Here is a 20200-nt window from a genome sequence, read left to right as displayed (position 1 = left end):
CATCAGCTCATTTCTTTATCATTTTCATATCCCTTGTTCATCAACTATGTCTTTCATTATATATTCCCAGATTCTCATTTTCATCTTCCTCATATCGAAGACCGATATTCAATCGATATGTCTTTTATCTTATTAATATAAGCTCAATCATATTGTCCCTTTCATCGTCAATCATAACTTGTATGCATTAGCTCATTATGCACTAGACTAAATCTCAATCTTGTTAGCTATCAACTAGCCCAATTAGATTAATCAACTCAATTGATCCAGCTACACTAATCATTTCAATCACTTGTTTAGTTACACTTACCTATTGTATATTTCCATCAAATGTGCAACTGCTTATCTTAGCTTAATCAACTTGTGCAACACCATTAGTAGATCTTTAGCTATGATCTTTCAAGAGATTGTCCTTTGGATATCTCAGACAAATGCTCAAGGGAGAAATACCTATCACATGAATTAGGTAATATTTCTATAAGTTGCTCAATTCTTCTTTGAAACTATAGGACAATATTCATTCATCTCAATGAAGGGAAACATGTAGACACATAAAGTTATCCTCGATATTATTCAAAATTCTTCTATTGATTAAGCCGGTATTCATTCCTTATTTAATTAATTAATTATTATTATTTTCTATCATTAAATAATTTATCATATACTTTTATTCATTAGATATTTAATCATTGAATAATTTATGTGATTCGCTTAATCTATTAATCAATTTATTTAATGAATCCTTAATCTACCTAAACCGATCTTATACCTAAACTTTACCACATATTTCCTTCTACTTATAACACTTTCACCTCGACCATTTTCATCACTTATCAAATGTGATAAATGGTATATAACTAGCTCTAGCCACCTTTTATAATCCCACATGTATTCTACAACCTTCTATCTCAATTTAAGAAGACAAGATCATGTAAATAGGAAAGCAAGGGAGTAAACATGTATTAAATGCATGAGTTTTTGTTTATGTTATTATCATTTACATTTTAATGAAATGGATTACATTGTTTATGATGATTGAAGGATCGAATTTCCCTCATCCTACAGGAGTAACCTCTGTTATTGGTGCAAAATATCATGAAGTGCTCCCTACAATGATTAGATGATATTCGTCTAGGGAGAATGCACCTCATCTTTGTGTGGTAGCAACCTTGTCATGGCTCTTCTTTTGGCATGTCAAATTTTCATTTGAGCTTTGTTTGTCATCTTAACGTATATGGATCAAAACACGTTAAAGAATCTAAATCAAATTTTCAATATCATCAACAACTAATAAAGGGAATATATTCATAAATAGTGACAATTTGTTGTGTAGGTTGACTTTGTAAGTTCATAGGGATACTTGAACAAAATATTATAAATGATTTCCATTAATAAATTTGTTGTTTCCAATTTCTTTCTAGTTTAATGTTTTCAAAAAATGTCATGAATAATTGAAACATCATATATGTGTACATACAATACGAGTAAAACATTTACATTGCTATTGAACACAAGAATTTACAAAACATTATTTACACCCTATAGAAGAGATGATCGTTAACAATTTAATACTTGATGTCAATATAATGTGGCTAAACCATCCTCGCACAACATCCACTTCTTAACACTCATCTACACTACCCCTGCCAACTCAACGCATCAGAAAATATTAAAAGTACCATGTTGGCTACAATTGTAAGCATTTGTATAAAACAAACAAGCATAAATAATTTGAGTTAAATTCCCATAACAAGCACCATGGTGGGTAGAATATCTACGAGCTATACAATTGAGAGGCGTTAACATGCATAAATGACTTAAGAAGAGCATTGACATTTATATGCAATTGGCAATTCACAAGCATTAACAATATAAGCCTCCTATACGCACATAAAAATAAGACTCTGTTTGGTTGCTAGTATAGAAATTGAAAATTAGAATAGAAAATTGGAATGGGAATGAAAATGGGGAATGGGGTAGAAAAGGGCAATTCCAATCTTGTTTGGTTCACTTGGAATTCGATTGAAAATATAATAATCCATTGTTTGGTTGTACAAAAATGGAATAAGAATAAGGTCAAGTTTTGTATTTTTAAAAATATTTCCCTTTAAAAAAAATTGTTTTAATTTATTATTTTTTAGTTAATTTTTTCAATAATGGGGAAAAGGTTAATTTATTCTCATTTTTATTTTATTTATTGAAATTAATGAAAAATATAATTTATTTTCTTTTTTAAAACAAATAGATATAATTAAAAAATTGTTTAAAAAAAAATTTAAAAAATGTTTTGAAAAAAAATTTAAAATTTTTTTTTTTAAATCAGATTGAGAATAGGACTGGTCTATTTCAATAACAACTATTTTTTGGAATGAACATATGCTCATTTTGGAGGGAAATTGGAATATGCATACCTATTTCCTATTCCAATTTGGGGTACCAAACAGAGAATACATTTCCTATTCCTATTCCAGCAACCAAATGGGCCCACGTGTATTCAAAATGAAGTCAGGTCGGTAGAATAATTATATACGAAGGATATTCATAATATAGTTATAGCCATTGTCATGCACTTACAAAATTGGATAGAGCATTTCCATGATATACAACAGAAAACCCCATTGATATGCATTAACAAGCAACATGCATGAACATATAACAAACTAGGTAGAACATGTACATGCTTTATGATAGACTGACATTCCCAGACAAACGATATTGACTTGCAACACATTAACAACCACAAAAACAACACAAGAAGGAATGGGCATGTAGACTAGTAAAATAATTGGAAGAATATGCAAGCTACCTGTGGTAATCGTCTGGTCTTGCTTCATCTTTTTATACCGCTACCACTAACAAACAGTAGAAAACATGATGGAATTGGCAAGGATTCAAATAATCAATGTGAAAGGATTAAACAGGTGGAATATTTATGACTTTTGGAATGACTGTTTGAGATGGAGCATTAATTTTTTAACACTTTGTTTAAATATCATTAGCAGATCGGATTATACTTATTTCAAATTTTCCAGAAGTTGCGAAGTTGAATCGTTTGATTGAATGTGTGTGTTGATAATTGTTTAAATTGTATCCTCTTATTTTGATGGCTTCATTGGTGCTTACACGACTAGTTTGTGCTGAATGTAAGTGGGAGTGGCAAATAGGTGGGGGATTAAGCTTGATAACTGGGACACACGATGTTGACTTTTATAAGCAAATAAGATTTTGTATCAGAAAAACTGTAACATTTGGTGGAAATGATATGATTGTGATGGGATGGAGTGTCTTGGTATATGGTGATGTGGCGTCCCCTTTTCACAACATTGGAGGTTGTTTGAATAATGAGTGCATATGTGCCCAAGTGTATGAAGTTCTTTTTGCCCTGTGTGGGTGCAAAGTTCAAAGTTACGTTGCATATCTTAGCACTATCAATTCAGAATAGGTTCTGTTGCAAGCATTATTGATATGCTTTAACTTCGTGTTGTTATCAACCTTGCTTTTTGGGACAAATATATACATATTATAAAACAAACATGACTAGTGCATTGTCTAATTCATCATCTCTTCATTTTTGGGTAAACCATAAAAATTAAATAGTATCTGACATGCTTTGTTGCGGGGTCAGCACTCTCCACTCTTATCCCTACTTTAGGACCCCATTCCAATACTGGCCCTTCTCCCTTGCTTATCCCTTTCTTTGAAGTTTACCAACACGAACACATGATTGCATAAGATCCAGAAACCCAACTCCAACTTAAAACCTTGTTATGCAAAAAATATTGTAAAAACCTTGCAAATCAAACATACAAGATCTATGTGTTTGATAACCTTAATTACTTTGCTCTCTACCTTTTTGTATTAAGTAATTGTTTTGGACTGCAAGTTTTCTACTAGTAACCTGAAAAGTGAAAAATGATTAAATATGAATCTTTGTATACTGAAAGCTTCTTAATCATCTCTCGATTTACACATTTATCATGGGACGTAGCCTGAATTGCTGATAGTACATTTGTAAAATCACATTTCTCAATGGAAAGGAGATGAGATCCACACTAAACTTATGAGAGAAGCAACACGAGCAAGAATATATCTATGCAAATTTCAACAGAATAGTGGTTAATACACTGAATAAAAACCCTTCTGGGAAAAAAGCCAGTTCTCCAAAACACACTCGTTTTGTTGATCTCAATAACATGGCTACAATACAACAGAATTCCAGTACTAAACATTAGATAAAAATGTTCTTCAACTCTTTTAAAGTTTTGAATTTGTTCTGAATTCACCATACACTAAGATGTTTTTCACCCATCATAACCCTAATCCATGTGCATTTATTTACAGGCATGTCACTCTAGAAAACTACTGAAAGGTATAACAAAACAATGGCCAGTGGTATAACAAAACAATGATTATAAAACCATAAACCGACCACCTAGAAAAGGGGCCCAAAAAAGAATTCCATTCTGACAATAGCATTCTTCAATTTTGAACTGTGTTTGTAGAAAACAAGCAAATTTGCTTACAACCTACATATATCAACTTCAGAGCATCATTGTTTACATCCTCCACGAATTCTTGACCTTGCATGATCTATTAGAAAGGTAACAGTTGGAAATCATTTCACCTTCTTTACAGTAATATGGAAATACCCCATACCCCTTGCAGAAGGCACCTAACTGTGCTACAAACAAGCATGCATACCCTACCCCCAATGGGATTTGAACTTGTGACCTCTTTTTCAAGAGTATGAGTTCTCAACCACTATGGCCAACTCAGGAGCAGATGCAATATACATTGACATTGTCCATTATCTAATGTCAAATGATCAATTTAAGTAATGGGGCATTTATGTAAGCATGTTAAAATGCCTCGTTAAAAACTATTTATGATAACTTTTCCAAACTCACAGATCCTTGAGGAACTCTAATTTACAAATTTGAAGACTTGTACTTTCTCCCTTTATAAAAACTTTTATTGGAAAGAAACTACCTTTATCAGATATTGTTATTGTGAACATTATTAAGGTGCCAAAAGTGTGTGATAAACTGCAACCTTCTGCTATCACTTTTTTAAATAATTGACTTTTTGGGATTACCAAATTTTATCCATTAGTAATCATATTTTGCAAACAAGAAAGAATAGAAACATGAGACAAATTACAGTGATCTCAACTTCCTTCTGTGCCAATACTCTGCACTCGTTCAGAGCTTCTTAATAATCTCTGCACTTACACGTTCATAATAAGACATCTTCTGAATGACTGATATTGCAGATGCAAAATCATGCTTTGCATAGGCAGTGGCAAAAGAACTTTGGCATTCTTCAAGTTTGGATCTCGTCTACAGAAAACAAAAAAACTTGCTCAAGCAATGAAATTCAGAATATAGACTGATGGTTTATATCAAATTTACAGGATTAAATATTTATAGGAAAGCTTACTTTATTTTGAATTGATTTCAGAGCATCATCATTGCCTGCATCCTCCACAGATTCTCGGACTTCCATGATCTGTTAGTGAGCCATCAAAAGGTTTCTACTTAAAAAGGATACAACCAAGAAATCTAAACTAGCCTTGCCATATTTGGAAACCATGAATTATTTTCCATGAAATCCTTTACCTCCATGAGTAATTCTGGATCAGTCACAGTTTGTTCCTCATCAACATGAATACCCTGGAGTTGCAACTGCCAAATAACAAGTTACATAACACAACATAAAAAACGTGAGGAGAATTTTCTTCTAATGTTGCTCCTATCAGTGCATGTAGGAAAGATCAAAACAATGCCAAAGAAAAGGTCAGCCTTAGAACAATGCCAAAGAAAAGGTCAAACTTAGATATCAAGAAAATAGTAAAATGAAAATATTTTCAGGCATTGATGTGAATGTAGGAAATATCAAAACAACGCCAAAGATATCAAAAAAAGTAGTAAAATGCATATATTTTCAGGCATGTATGTGTCATATACATAATAAGTGGTGTTTTAATTTACACAAAGTTGATTTAGACCATAACGTGTAAAATTGCATTTAACTGCATGGATGTTTTCTTTACACACTGCACTGCAGTTGCCATACAATATCTAGATCCATGTAGTGCCTACCCCAGTTAGCTTTTAGTTATATTGCTAAACATTTTTAGGCCAGCTTTCATGTTATGATTATTTGATATAGTGGTACTTGGTTACCCAGTTGGTTGATACCATTTTTATGATTTTCTTATATATTTAATGAGATACTCTGTACTCTGGTTATTTCTGGTGTTATTGTGATTCATGGATATTCATGTGATAATGTTTGATGTTTGGATGCGATGTTTATAGTTAGATTCATGATGATGTTTATATGGATTATGGATACTTACCGCATACTTGCATGTGTATGGTGCACATGCATGTTTTACTCTTTTATTGTTGTAACTGATGTGGTTAGGGGAGCGAGTCGTAGTTACCTGCTAGCCGGGATCTGCATGATGTACCATTGACTGTTTACTTTACATTTATACATATGCATATGTACATGCTCGGCTTTTATGCAGATTGCAGGTACCAGGGATGGATTGCTGCTATAGTTAGTTGCTATTATCCATGATATTGATTAGTATTATCTTTATCATTCGTTGCTATAATGCTGAATAATAATCACTGCTTAGCTTATGAAACTATGCCTTATCAAAAGTGCTGTCCCTTTGATACTATCTTCGTTTACTGCTGTGAGCCATACTGATGAAATGTCTTTTGATAGTCATGCTTATCGATCTTAATCCACTTTCATAATTATGTCTTGACTGCCTATGACTTTAACAGCTATCAATGTAATCATTGCTTGGTCAGAATGTTGATTATCATCATCATATACCATTCTGTCTTTTTTTTTCAATAATTATTTCATAGTGTCTGAATCAATTGATTGGAGACTTTGTGGCATGACTGCTGACTATAATGTTTGACTAAGCACAGGCCCTCTAGAATATTTATTGGCTCACCTTTATGGCAATATCAAACTATATGTCCACCGGTATGTTAGACTTTGCAATTAATATTTTAATCCTTTGGATATCTTTCGACGCAACTATTATTTGGTAAATTATTTATGCCAAACTTTGGACTTCCTTTATCTTTGCTTAATAAATTGTTAATCAATAAAGCCTTTATATTTCCAAAGCTGTTACTTGCCTGATAGAGACAAGCTTTATTATTCCATGTCATATAATTGTTTTAATTATCCAAAGAAAATTTTATTAATAATATATCTATTCAATGTAACATCAGCACTGGGGAATGTTGGGATGCCGAGATGAGTTTCTGGGACAGGGGGACAATGAGCCTCAATCAGGACGGTGGGGGGACAGAGGGGCTGGGAGGGGTGTCGTATATTATAGATATAGAACTTGAAATGCTACTTATGTAATGATGTTTCAGTACAACATAACAGACATACTTGAGTTATAAAAAATGAATGTCTAGACGTTGTGAAAGATGAAAAGTAGATGCAGAGGTAAGAAATGCATGGTAAACATAAATCCAGGGAATGTGAGAAATCACAATTCATTACTCATAACCGATTATGAGTTCTGAAAAGTGAATACAGGATGCAGAGATAAGTTATGAATTGGAAAACGTGAATGCAAAGTGAGTTATGGGTTACAAAAAGTGAAGACGAGCAAGTAAATGGTAAGCTATAGCTTTCAGAAATAAGATCAAATGTAGTGATCTTAACTGCTTGAAAAACTGAGTTCTTGAAAGGTAATTGATCAAAAATCTTGATTGAAAATGTCTACCAAAGGAGAAGCTTAATTGGACCAATCAGCAATATGCTCAAAGAAACTCACAGGTAGAAAAATGAATTAAATGGAAAGGTTTGAAAATTAAATTTCTCAACCCTTAAAACACATCCTCGCTACTCGCACACGATGTGGAAATGAATGAAAGCATATGGAGGCATGCAGATGATTTGACAATTCCCTTCATGATGACAACCATCAATAAATGTCAACAAGTATTATAAGTTTGTATTGCAATGTAATGGGCAGTTATTATGGTAAAATAATGAATGTGTTATTAAGAGAATGTTTCTATGACGAATGAGAGAGAGGAAATAGAAACATCCTTGTAGAGTGAAAAAGAAAGTTTTCATAACGAACAAGAGTTTATGGAAAAATTACAAAAAGAGTGACCACTAGAAAAAGACGGAAGAGAGAGAAAATAGAAACCATCTAATATCGTAATACCCTCCCTTAATGGTCAATCTATCTTCAAAAAACAGAAATTTGCATGTCCTCAAAAAGCGTAAAAGGCAGCCTCGGATTGATCAAAGAGGTTTGCATGTTCTACAATGTTGGCCTGTGGCTGAGACCCTCTTTGCCTCTATTGGTCAAAAGCAATGTGAGTCCTGCAATCTTGAATCACATGACCAAATGTGTGGCAATAGTTGCATCGGATTTGATTCTTCTTGGAGCTATTATGAGATTGAGCAGATGACTGAGATGGGTCTTTATCCTTGTTATAGGATTGGGCTAAAAATGCTTGATCAGAGGAGGATGAAGGAGCACTACTAACAAATTGTTGTTTCCAACGATCCCGCTACAGAAGTTTGGTTCACAGATTTGAGAACTTTAGGTCAACATTAGTTGCAGTAATGTTCAGCATCTCAATAAAGTGCTCATAGGATGGTGGTAGGCTTTTCAGAGTAATGACCACCATATCCTCTTCCTCCATAGTGCGAGCAATGGCCTCAAGTTGATCTCTCATTTCCTTAATCTTTAGAAGATATTTCTATAAGGACATGTGTTCATCCATAATAATAGAGAATAGCTAATTCTTCAAAAAGAAGGCTTTGCTTTCATCTAATGTCTATGGAAATGCTTCAGTGTTCTCCAGATCTCTGCAATTGTCTTGCCAGACAGCACTTGGGGCAGTTGATCATCAATAACTAAAAGCTTAATAAACATAACCGCTTCACAATTACGCTCATCAAACTTCTCTTCAATAGCATCAACTGTGGTAGGACAAGTCTCGATACCCAAAACAAGCGCCTCAAGGTGACGATACTCGAAGATCATCATTTTTTATTTCCAGGTGTTGTAATTTTTTCCATTAAAACGATGACTACCTTCCAACATAAGACTAGTGAGACATGCCATTGCACGTTTTTCAATGAAAAAGAGTATCAAATATGAGATGGCATGAACTTCAAGACAAATTGGTAGAAGACCTAGAAAATTTGAAGAGACACCCGAATAAGAGCACGAAAAACCCACAAAGAATCTGAAATTAGATTTTAGATCCGCTGGCTCAAAAATCGAGGCACAAAAAACAATGCACCTAGAAAAAAATGAAAATTTTGAACACGCTCCGAAAAATATTTCAAAATTTTTGAACTAAAATTTTGAAAAAAAAATTTGAAAAATTTCGTAAACACCAAGAATTTGATCTGATACCATATTATGGTAAAATAATGAATGTGTTATTAAACCAAGATCATGAATGATCTATATATACGAGATACAAGAGAATGTTTCTATAACAAACAAGACAAAGGAAATAAAAACATACTTGTAGAGTGAAAAAAAAAGTTTCCATAACGAACAAGAGGAGTTTATGGAAACATTACAAAAAGAGTGACCATTAGAAAAAGACAGAAGAAAGAGAAAATAGAAATAATCTAATATCATAATAGTTGTTAAGCCTACTCTGCAATCTTCATTGCCATTTTCTTGTTACTTCCCACATAGGAAGGTCTTCTCCAAGTTTTTATGTTTTTGAATGCTTGTGCAGATGTGCATGAGAATTGATGGGGTTCAATTTCTTAACGTAGTGCCTCTAGTTATGTATGCATGCATGATAAGGACTCGTAGACATTGCAGTTGGCTTGTTTTCCATATTGTCTATTGAAAAATAATAAGAATTGGGTTGATACAAAACATGAAAGTGCAGACAATGCACAAGAATCATTTGACAAAATTCCTCATTCCTTTAAATGTTGGTATGAAAGCATACACAAAGTCGTGAACTGTTTGAGAAAATGCTCCATTGAGGCTTTTGTCGCATTTAAATGGTGAAAAATGTCATAGTAGATATGTACCCAGAATATGGAAGCATTTAGAAGCTGCATCAATCAAGATCTAAAACTCTTTGCCACTATCATCCCTGCTCACGTATAAAGTCTTTCTCCAAATTTAATGAATCTACGAGCTCTTGCAGATATGTATGTGCAATGTGGAGTTGCCTATAATACTTATCTACTATTTGACTCTACTGTTTGACTACATGATTCAAAGAATATTATCGACATGAACCGCTGCAACCTTGAGATAAGATGTGTTGGGTGGATATTTTGCAATCGACAATTTTGGGTAAATCCAGTCACAAAATAGGTAAACCAGCCACAGCATGTGAGACAAAGTCTCTCCTACATTAAAGAGATGGCTCCCTCTTCTCACCGTTCCTTGGATCAACTCAAGATAAGCAAGAAGTTGAGAGATTTATGAGGGGTGTTACCAATATTCATTCCTCTTAGCTTAAAGGAAAGAATCCATTCACCTGCGAAGCGAGTAATGGGCAAGATGAAATCTCTAACTACACTTCTATCTAATAGTTGGAAACAGTGATACCGATAAACTCACACCAACTCAAAGGCAGATTGAAAGTGTACTAGTTTGGCTCTCAATCATGTTTTAACCTATTCTATAAGAATAACCTCTACCATTGGGGCACAAAGACTTTTAGAAGTAGGAAATTCTAACTATTTTTCGTGAATTTGAGATGGTAACACAAGCTACAGTCACAGCTCCTAGTCTATGTATTGCCACAATCGCTCCCAATCAAAGCTTCAGCTTCGATTTCTTCTTAGTTCACTATGCTTTATTATTGAACACAAATTAATAACATGAATTAAAGATAATAGGCACAAATTAGAGTCGAAGCTTCTAATTTGCTCTATCACAATTGCTTCCAATCAAAGCTTTGAATCCAATTGCTTCTTTTTATTCACTTTTCTCCCAAATTCGTACTACACAATCAAAGTTATGCTTGCACAAGTTTGGCAGAGCTTTCTTGCATACAACAAAATATTATTTTTACAATGAGGGGGCACTCCTTTATATAGGCAAAGGAGTTGAGAAAAAGGAGAAAAAAGTGGGATTAACTCAACCAACTTTGACCTAGTCTAATTACCAATAGAAATTATTGGATTATATGTCATTACATCTGTAAATCGTATTACATGTAATTACACAATTTCCTGCAATAGATCCTCTCCAACTACAAACGTGAAAGAAGAAGAAGAAGAAAGAGTTGCGTCTATTGATTCTAAATGAATCAATTATGTGGATTGTTGGCAAAGGCTTTGCACTTGATGATGATCACAAGATCGGGGATTCCTGTATTCTACGCTACTGCATTCACCATGATGAGTTTCCAGTTGTGATTTGAAAACTCGACGTGATCAAGCTTTTCCTCATTCCAAGTTGTGAATTATCTTGTCAGACTTGCACATTCTGGATTTTCCAACACTTTGAAAACCTTCTCAATGATGTCCGGAGGTAAACTTGGAACAACTTTCAGACAAGCATCTACAACTTCCTATTTTCTTTTTTTTGAAACAAAGTGGTTGGCACATTCCCACACGAACTAAGGTTCTCAAACAACCATTGGAAAAATGAAGATCAATTTAATTATTGCTTCTTTAATTCAATGCACACCTTCCTTACTAGATGCCTTCATTCTTTATAGAAATTCTGGCATATCTTGACTTGCTGCAATATGAAAGTTTCAATGGGATTGAAACCATCATTGGAAGATATGAATTCTGATTCCATGAGAATATTGGCAAAATGGATCTCCGAGGAACAGTATATTCGGAGTATTGATTAGATACTCATGGAACATATGCAATGAATTACATGTGATATGGAAAGTACATGTGAAGGGCTAAAATGGGACTTAGGAAGATGGATGGCATGTAAATGCATATGAGAAAAGGATGAGTTCTTATTAACATGCCTTGAGGAATGAAGGCTAGGCACATGGGAGTGCATGCAAATGATAACTTTTGACTTTAAAAGTGTGACCTTTAATAAAAGATAGGTTCTCTAGATGTCATTACACATAAAGTGAATTACATGTAAAACGAACATGCATTTAGGTTCGAAAGATGGAAATGCGTGTAAGTGGGAATGGAGAGTGAGATTACATGTAATTGTTTATGGAGGGTGAGATTACATGTAATCGCACGTGGAGAATGAGATGCAGTGTGTCGTGACATGGAAAATGGAATTACATGAAATTGCTCTTGAAGTGTAATTGCATATGAAAGAAATGGATGCAATGCGCCTTGGCATGTAATGGCGAATATGGAATAAAACACTTGCATGAAGAGGTGGAAGGTACAGTGAAGTGAAACGTGCTCAAGTTCTTGGGAAAGAACTTTGCAGTTTCTTCCAAAAGAAGAAAATGAGAAAGCAAGCAAACAAACAACGAAAACAAGCACAAAACAAACACATGCCTTTGGTTTTAGACTCAAACATGTCAAGAAGCAAGTTGCTTTCAAGTGCAATTTCGAATTTGGAATTTGGAGAAATTCCAAAAGTATGAAAATGAGAATTTTCAACATATTTAAAGGCAAAATGCACTTTTAATGGCATATATATGGACAAGTGTACAACTTCAAGCTAAACTATGCATAGAAATAGCAATATAAGCATAAATTGATGAGCAAGTTTAGAAATGTCCACTTACTTGGAGATCACAGAGCCAAAATAGCAAGAATCATAAACTTTGAAGCCCAATTCTCCTCCAAATCTAGATTCTCGAACAATAATTTGACTTCTTCCCTACTTGCATTCAACAAATATTAATAAGCAATTGAGGGTCGAATTTGACATGAGAATACCAAAACTGTGGTCTCATTAGGCAATAGCATGCATTAAAACTCAAATATGACCTCTATTAATCCAAACGTATGGGCTGGAAACGCAATTTTTTGAGGTTTTTTAACAAACACGTGTCCTTTTCATGCAAAAATCTGAGTCGTTTTTGCAAAAATGTGGCCAAAAATGCATATATTTGAGTCATTTTTTATTTAGGAATACAAAAATGTCTTCCCCAAATGCAAAAATGTGACTCCAAAACGCATAGAAGTGGATAAAAAACCCAATTTTCTAGGCGTTTTTAGCAAAAATGTGATTCAAAAAAGGCATGAAATGCAGCTTTTTTGACATCTAAAGGCAAAAATGCGTTCTTCAATAGCATATATATGAATCGAAACCTCAAAACGACTTCTATTTGAGCCAAAAAGTGATCAAAACTGCCCTAAATCAAGGCATTTTTCACAAAAAAGTGGCTCAAAAATGCAAAAATCTGAGTCATTTTTGTTTTGGATATGCAAATTCATGACCCCCAAATGCATGTGCATGCATTTAAGCTCAAAAAAAACCTCTTGCAATGGATTTCAAGCAATTATATGGGCAGATCTAAGCATTTTTTTGTGAAAAACGTGTTCTTGGAGGAGGAAAACATCAAGCTTTTTGCCCTTGAATCTTCAATTTCGGGTTCTATGAGGGCATTATGCATGTATTAAATGCAAATCGCACCTTTGGGAAGAGATTGCATGTTTTAAAAATATGTAAGAGTCTCCTTATTCAAATCGTACCTTTTGAGTGCAAACACGTTTTAAAAACATGTAACAGAATCCAAGAACAAAATCACACCTCTTGGGGTGCATTACATATTTTTCAGACATGTAATAGAAGACCAAATGCAAATCACACCTTTTGAGTGCATATGCATATTTGAAAATTTGTTCATAAATGACCCTTAGTGCAAAATCGCACCTTTTGGGGATTACTAAATGTTTCAAAAACACTTAAATATGCATGTCTCACTCTTGGGGAGTCATTGCATATTCTAAAACACATGTTTTATGTGTTTTCAAATTGCCCTTTTGTTCAAAATCATGGTTTCTAGAGGCAAATACATATTTTTAATGTAAATATGCTTGTAGACATGTTATGCACAACTTAAGTGATGAATTAAGCACATGTCAATTTAATTTTTGAAGAAATATTACTTAAATGGGTCATAAATAATATTTACACTATATAAATAAATATATAATGTGCAAATATCATTTAGAAAGTAATATTTACTAAGAAGTTTGAATTAAAATTCAAAAATCAAATCAAACTATATAGTTAATATAGTCACTTAAGTGAAAAATTTAAAAGCAACTCAACTTAAAAATATAACATAAAGTGCTCTATAGTTACTTTTAAGTGAAAAATTAAATGGATAAAGTAACTTAAAAACATAACATAAAGTAAATTTATGTTATATTTTTCAAAAAGTGAATGTCAACTTCAAAATATAACATGATATTTTTAATTCGTGCAGTTGCACTTAGAAAGTCCACTTTTTTGGCACTAAAATGGTCATATCTTTTAATTGCCAACTCCAATTGAACCCTAAGATAGATCGAATCGAAAGGAAAACCGAAAGCAATAACTTGAGTAAAACCAAAGAACCAAAAGCCAAAAAAAACACACTAAAAAACGAGAAAAATGACATTGAAGCAAGGTCACCGGGAGACGGGGAGACTTTGAGGTCTCCGGTACTGGTACTGGTACCGGTACGGCAATTTTTCAAATAGGAGACGGGGGTACTTGGAGACGGCAATTTTTTTTTTTTTTTTAAAATAAATTTTTAATAGTTTAAACTTAAAGAGTCTAATACTAAAAGTAAATACAAAATTTCAAAATTTCAAAATAGTAATACCGTAAGACTAAAAGACTAAAGTAATTAATAAATTAATAATACTAGTGTTGTCACATTAAAAATTAAAATAGATTCATAGAGTCAAACTGTCAAAGATTATAATAATAATAAGCAGTCAGATACAGAAGTACATTACTGAAATAGATTTTAAAACCTGACAAATTGGCATTGCTACAAAAAATTTGTGAAAATTATTGAATTATTCAACATCAATGCATGCATAGAGACACACTTAGGACTTCTATTTTCTAACTAAGAGTTAGGATTGCTTAGTTTAAAAGGGAGTAAATCATTTTGTAATAGTGTTTTTTTTCCAGTTACACAGATTCAACTAACAAAGATTACTATATTGGTACTAGGATATTGCCAACAGCAGATAAACAGGTACGAATAACAAATACGACTTATACATCAAACTGAAACATGATATCCTCTTGAAAAAACAGAAATATGGGACCAAATACATTCATGTTAACATACATAAAACCTCTAGTCTATCACTGTTATCGCTGAGTCTTTATCAGCAAATAGATGCTTGGTTTTCATGAGGAATAATACTATTATCAAGCATTTGCATATCAGATTTCTGTAACATACGTAATACTATCTTCTAATGCACTAACAACAGTTTTTGCACCCTAATTCCTCAGCCGCATAAATTTATGTGATTTGGGATCTTTACTGCAATCCTGTACAGCTTCCAATATGTTGTCTTAGACTTGTATTGTGTTCCTGTAGGTCACGTACATCACCAAGCAGTTGTTACGGAATTCATATAGTACCTTAGATTTTTGCATTAAAAACATTTAAATGAGGACTAAAATATATAAAATTATTTAATATTATATTTTACATTTATATTTTATCAGGAGACTTCGGGGAGACTTCACTTTTTGGATTAGGAGACGGGGAGACTTCAGGAGACTTCGTCATGAAGTCTCCAACCTTTTTTGAGGTCTCCGGAGACGCGAAAAGTCTCCGAGACGCCACTTTTAGGGGGGAGACGGGTCTCCTGGTAACCATGCATTGAAGACTTCAAAAATCAAGCATAGGCTCGACAACAGGAAAACTAAAAAGACTTTACAAAAGCCTTCAATAAAAAGATTCATTATATCAATTAGGGTCGATCGATTCATCAATACTAACCAATTAAATAATGAAGTAAACTTAGAGAAATGCAAAACTAAGTTGAAAAAGTTTTTTATTGTGACCTACATTTTGTGGTGACAAAATGCAGGACAACAAGATGCATGCATCCATTAAAGCATAAAAGAAAAGATAGAAGAGTTTTGTCATGCATTCAAGCTGTGGAGTCATGCAAAACATGGGAACCATGTTAGGTAATAGTTCGATTAAAATGAGATGAAAAACCCATTGCCCCATAGCCATGCATGCAAGAGGTGCAATTATATAGAAAATAAAATTATTGTGGAATCATGGGCAATGTCCTTGAGCTGTTTGACCAAATGTCTCAAAGAGATGTCAATTTGTGGAATTGATGATTGCTGGAAATGCACAGAATTTCTTGTTAAAGAAAATGTTGAAACTTTCAAAAAAGTTCAATGACATTGACGAGGTCCTAATTTATAAAAATTAGAACCTCCATTTTGAACACTCTTTCTAACCTTCATTTTCTTTTTCTTTATATGCCGTCTTTTATTAGTTATATAATTTTCACCTTAGGATAGGATAGGATATGAATATAGTCAATATTCAGTATACATCGTCCCTAAGTCTCTGATCATAGTCATAATTTGAAAGGTTTTGTGTTATTGCTACTTTTACTAACTTGGAAGATTTCTAATCCATAATCCAATTTGAGCCTTGCCCTATGTGATTTATTCTTTGACCCTATTGTGCAGACAAAGTTGTTAATGTTTCATATATCACAACCTGATAATTGAGAAGACTTTGGCAGCAGAGGACTTTTGCACTAAGATAAATCTGATTAATGAAACAAGAACAGCAAGTATGATGTGCCTTCATTAGGGACTGGCAGTATATAATGCATATGAAGACTGGAAAGAATGTTGAAGCTTTCACACAGATATCTAATAGATAGCTGAGAATGAAGGAGGGCGTGCAGAATGAATAATATTCTAATTTTTTCAAGTCATCCCTGCATATATTGTTCCAATTGTCTCAAATCAGAAATGAAATATATTATAAGAATGCAACTAATGAGGCTGAGGAAAATGTTTGATTCATTAATTCCTAATGTGAAGTTGTGTTTGACCGCATAATGGAAAATAGCGTTAAGGTCAGATTACAAGGAAGCTCACAATTCGATGGCAAGAGTATGTGCACACTGTTGACAGCAGTCAAAAACAACACCGAGGAAATGATGATAAGCACGGTGACTGGCTTCCCATTCTTGTAACAGAAAAGAAACATAAAATTATTTCTCTCAATAAGAACAGATCACTGATTACCGGATACGACAATGTGAAAAGATCAATACATGCGATGATGACTTGTTACCAGAAATTTATTATAATGTTCTGATTTAGGGTCATCCATTTATTCAGAAAGATGACTGATTTATAAAGCCTCCCGATGATTTTCTCAGACAAATATATAAATAGGCATTCATCATCGCAGATGGTCCAGTTGCTATGTTTTTCTGTTCACAGATAACATAAATTTCATTTCAGAGGTTGGAAATGTTGAAAAAGATGCTTTCCATCAGTGATATTAGACTTGCGAATCACATATTAAAAATAATCAGAATCGTATTCAATGGTTCATGATAGTCTGTTTTTCAACCAGAGGAAACTGCAAGGAGTTTATGTCATTGACTCAAACCTTATTTAGTAAATAACATCTAATGATGCTCTGTATTTGTTGCAGGTTTTAAGAATGTACACGGGAGAGGAAGGGGCTGTGCATCATGCAGTGAATGATGAAATCAGTGATCAATTAAAACAGAAGTTGTAACCACCCTGTTTAAGATATCTCTATACATTGACAGATCAAATTCAGAGGTGAATGAACACATTAACATTGAGATGGTGTGAAGGTTACAATCATGGTCCATTTCCTTGAACTACCAAAGCCTTTTCTGAAGCCAAAAGCTGTATCTGAGCACGTCTGGATATTGAGAATGGAATATTGCTGAGTCGGGGCTTTCAAATTCGCGGTCCTTCATAAATTCGTTATTGTCATATCTCCTAGTGCAAAGGTTAGGAGGTTGCGGAATGAAGCTTGGGAGCAAAGATAAAAGGCCTGGAGCAGAGGATTTCTGGAGCCTTCACATACTATGGAGCATGGCTTTGAAATTTTCCTCCACGCCAAAACACTATACACTAATAAATTAGTATTTGTAAATGTGGCACGAGATTAGTTGTTTTATGAAGGGAGATGTTGATTGCATGGAAACCTTTCGTATTATTATAAATAACTTAATAAGGGTATCAAGTATGAACAAACACACAAAATAATATTATCAAAACATTTCTGCAAAAAGGAAAGATATTGCTCAGGATTGGAATTTGCTAAAGAAGGAGAAACACAGGCTCAATTCCAGACTTAAGTGTCTCAAATGATATACTCACCTAGCATGACTTGTAAGGATTCAGAAATCTTGTTTGTATAAGGCAAAGAGGCAACAAACAGATAAGTCAGTCTTTTCTAGTCATTCAGATTTTCTGGGCAATCATAAGTATTTGATGTTTTAAGAATTCAATTTACAGCGTTCTATATTTGATCATCAGAGATAGAGTGAGATATTTATTTATTTCCATAACTTTGTCTAGTTGGTCTTCCTTCACAGAAGTTAAATTCTCATCTACACTAACAAAGAATTGCATATGTAGTTGGTTCTTTACATTCTGATATTATCATATTTGGATTGCATATGTAGTTGGTTCTATACATTTTGATATTTGGATTGCTGATAGTATTAACAGTTATTAAGATAATCTTTAATATCTTTAAAAAGATATTCTCCTTAGTTAAATACTTTATATAATGGTCAACTACTTGTCCGTAGTCCGTCTTTCAATCTAGATGTAATCCGTCTTTCAGTCTAGATAGGAATGTTTCCTATCCTGTCTCTTTTGTCTTCAGTCCAGCTAGGAATGTTTCCTATCCTGTCTTCAGTTTTGTTTCTAATTTCATCTTCAGTCTACGTTGTTTCTTTTAGAAACAATGTCCTTGTAATTCTTTATAAGGAGCACATTTGTTCCTCTGTTAATAACTAAATCATTCGAAAATCCATTAATCTGCCAATTCTTGAATCTTGTAACATGGTATTAGAACAAATACTTCAAACTTCTAAGATTTTTCCCATAAACCCGGCTAGGGTTTCAATTTTGTTGTGAAGACTTTCGTCCATTCAAATCTTGGAGATCATGACATTTTTCGACTAGGGTTTTCATTCAAAATCTAAAAATTCTGAACTAAAAAATATGCCATTACCACCTACAAATCACAATTTACTAGTAATTTTTTATTGGTATCCGAACTGGAAAATCGCACCATTACTACCTGCAAATTGCAATTTACTCGTTTTTTTACTAGATTTAATCGTGGGTTGTCTTTGAACTCACGGCTTCCTTCCGACGTCTCAACTTGGAGGTCAAACTTTGTTTTTAGTGCTGTCTCTGCTTGAAGTCGTGATTTTTTTGGCATTTTTTGCTGCCGTTTTTTGCAGACAGGATTTGATTCTTTCGCACACCTACAACAACGAAATCATTTTTTTTTGGCTCACACACAATCGACTCTGAGTGAGGGTCTCTTTCTGGAACAAAAACCGACCATTTTTATCAACAATCCGCCATTTTTTCTTGCAGATTCAACCTCCATGGCCGTCGCCTGATTTTTTGCTTGAAACCCTAATTTTTCGATCCAAAATTTTTTTGTTTATAGATTCTTGATGGGTTTTTCGAGAGCTCAACTAGGTTGTCATTCGATTTTTCTGGGTGCCTTGATTTTCGTGTGTCAATTTTCGAGCCAGCGGATCTAGAAAACGACAGCATATTCCTTCTGGGTTTTCCGAGCTCTCTTCTAGGTCACTCTCTAATTCTTCTAGGTCTTCTGTATTTTTACCTTGAAATCCTTGTCTGTTGAATTTCAGTCTTGAAGTTTGTACTTGAATTCTTCGAAATGGCATCTTTGACTAATCTGATGTTGGAAGGCAATCAACGATTCAATGACCACAATTATAACACTTCGAAGCAACGCATGCTGACTGTCTTTGAGTACCGTTGCCTAGATGAGCTTGTTCTAGGTACAAAGACTCGTCCGACCTCCGACCCAGCATAACAGCACAAGTTGTCGAGCTTCCTGATCAAGGCGAAGCTGCATTTTTCGCCTTCTAAATCTATTTCTATTTTTTTCGGGTTTGTTGATTTTCTCCTTAAAAATCATTTCATGTTGTCTATAATATGCAACATTGCGTGAGATTTTGGGTTTTACCGTTTTTTCCACAA

At 33.7% G+C, this 20200-nt stretch overlaps 1 protein-coding gene across 1 annotated transcript in view; it reads right to left on the bottom strand.

Annotated features, from left to right (window-relative positions):
• Nucleotides 1-4495: 4495 nt before the first annotated feature.
• LOC149562319 (DNAJ heat shock N-terminal domain-containing protein) overlaps nt 4496-20200 on the bottom strand; it is a 37859-nt gene continuing 22154 nt past the window's right edge. Inside the window, exons 4-6 of the mRNA XM_089825845.1 lie at nt 5619-5684; nt 5440-5508; nt 4496-5339 (exon numbers count right to left, since the gene is read on the bottom strand). Of these exons, the coding sequence (XP_089681971.1) occupies nt 5202-5339; nt 5440-5508; nt 5619-5684 (273 nt within the window). The 3' untranslated portion in view covers nt 4496-5201. The remainder of the gene's footprint in view (nt 5340-5439; nt 5509-5618; nt 5685-20200) is intronic.

Source organism: Cupressus sempervirens, chromosome 4 (genome assembly GCF_028749045.1).
Source record: "Cupressus sempervirens isolate cs-2001-9-10 chromosome 4, ASM2874904v1, whole genome shotgun sequence".
NCBI lineage: Eukaryota > Viridiplantae > Streptophyta > Pinopsida > Cupressales > Cupressaceae > Cupressus > Cupressus sempervirens.
The sequence above is the reverse complement of the archived record's forward strand: the minus strand, read 5'-3'. Positions and strand labels throughout refer to the sequence as shown.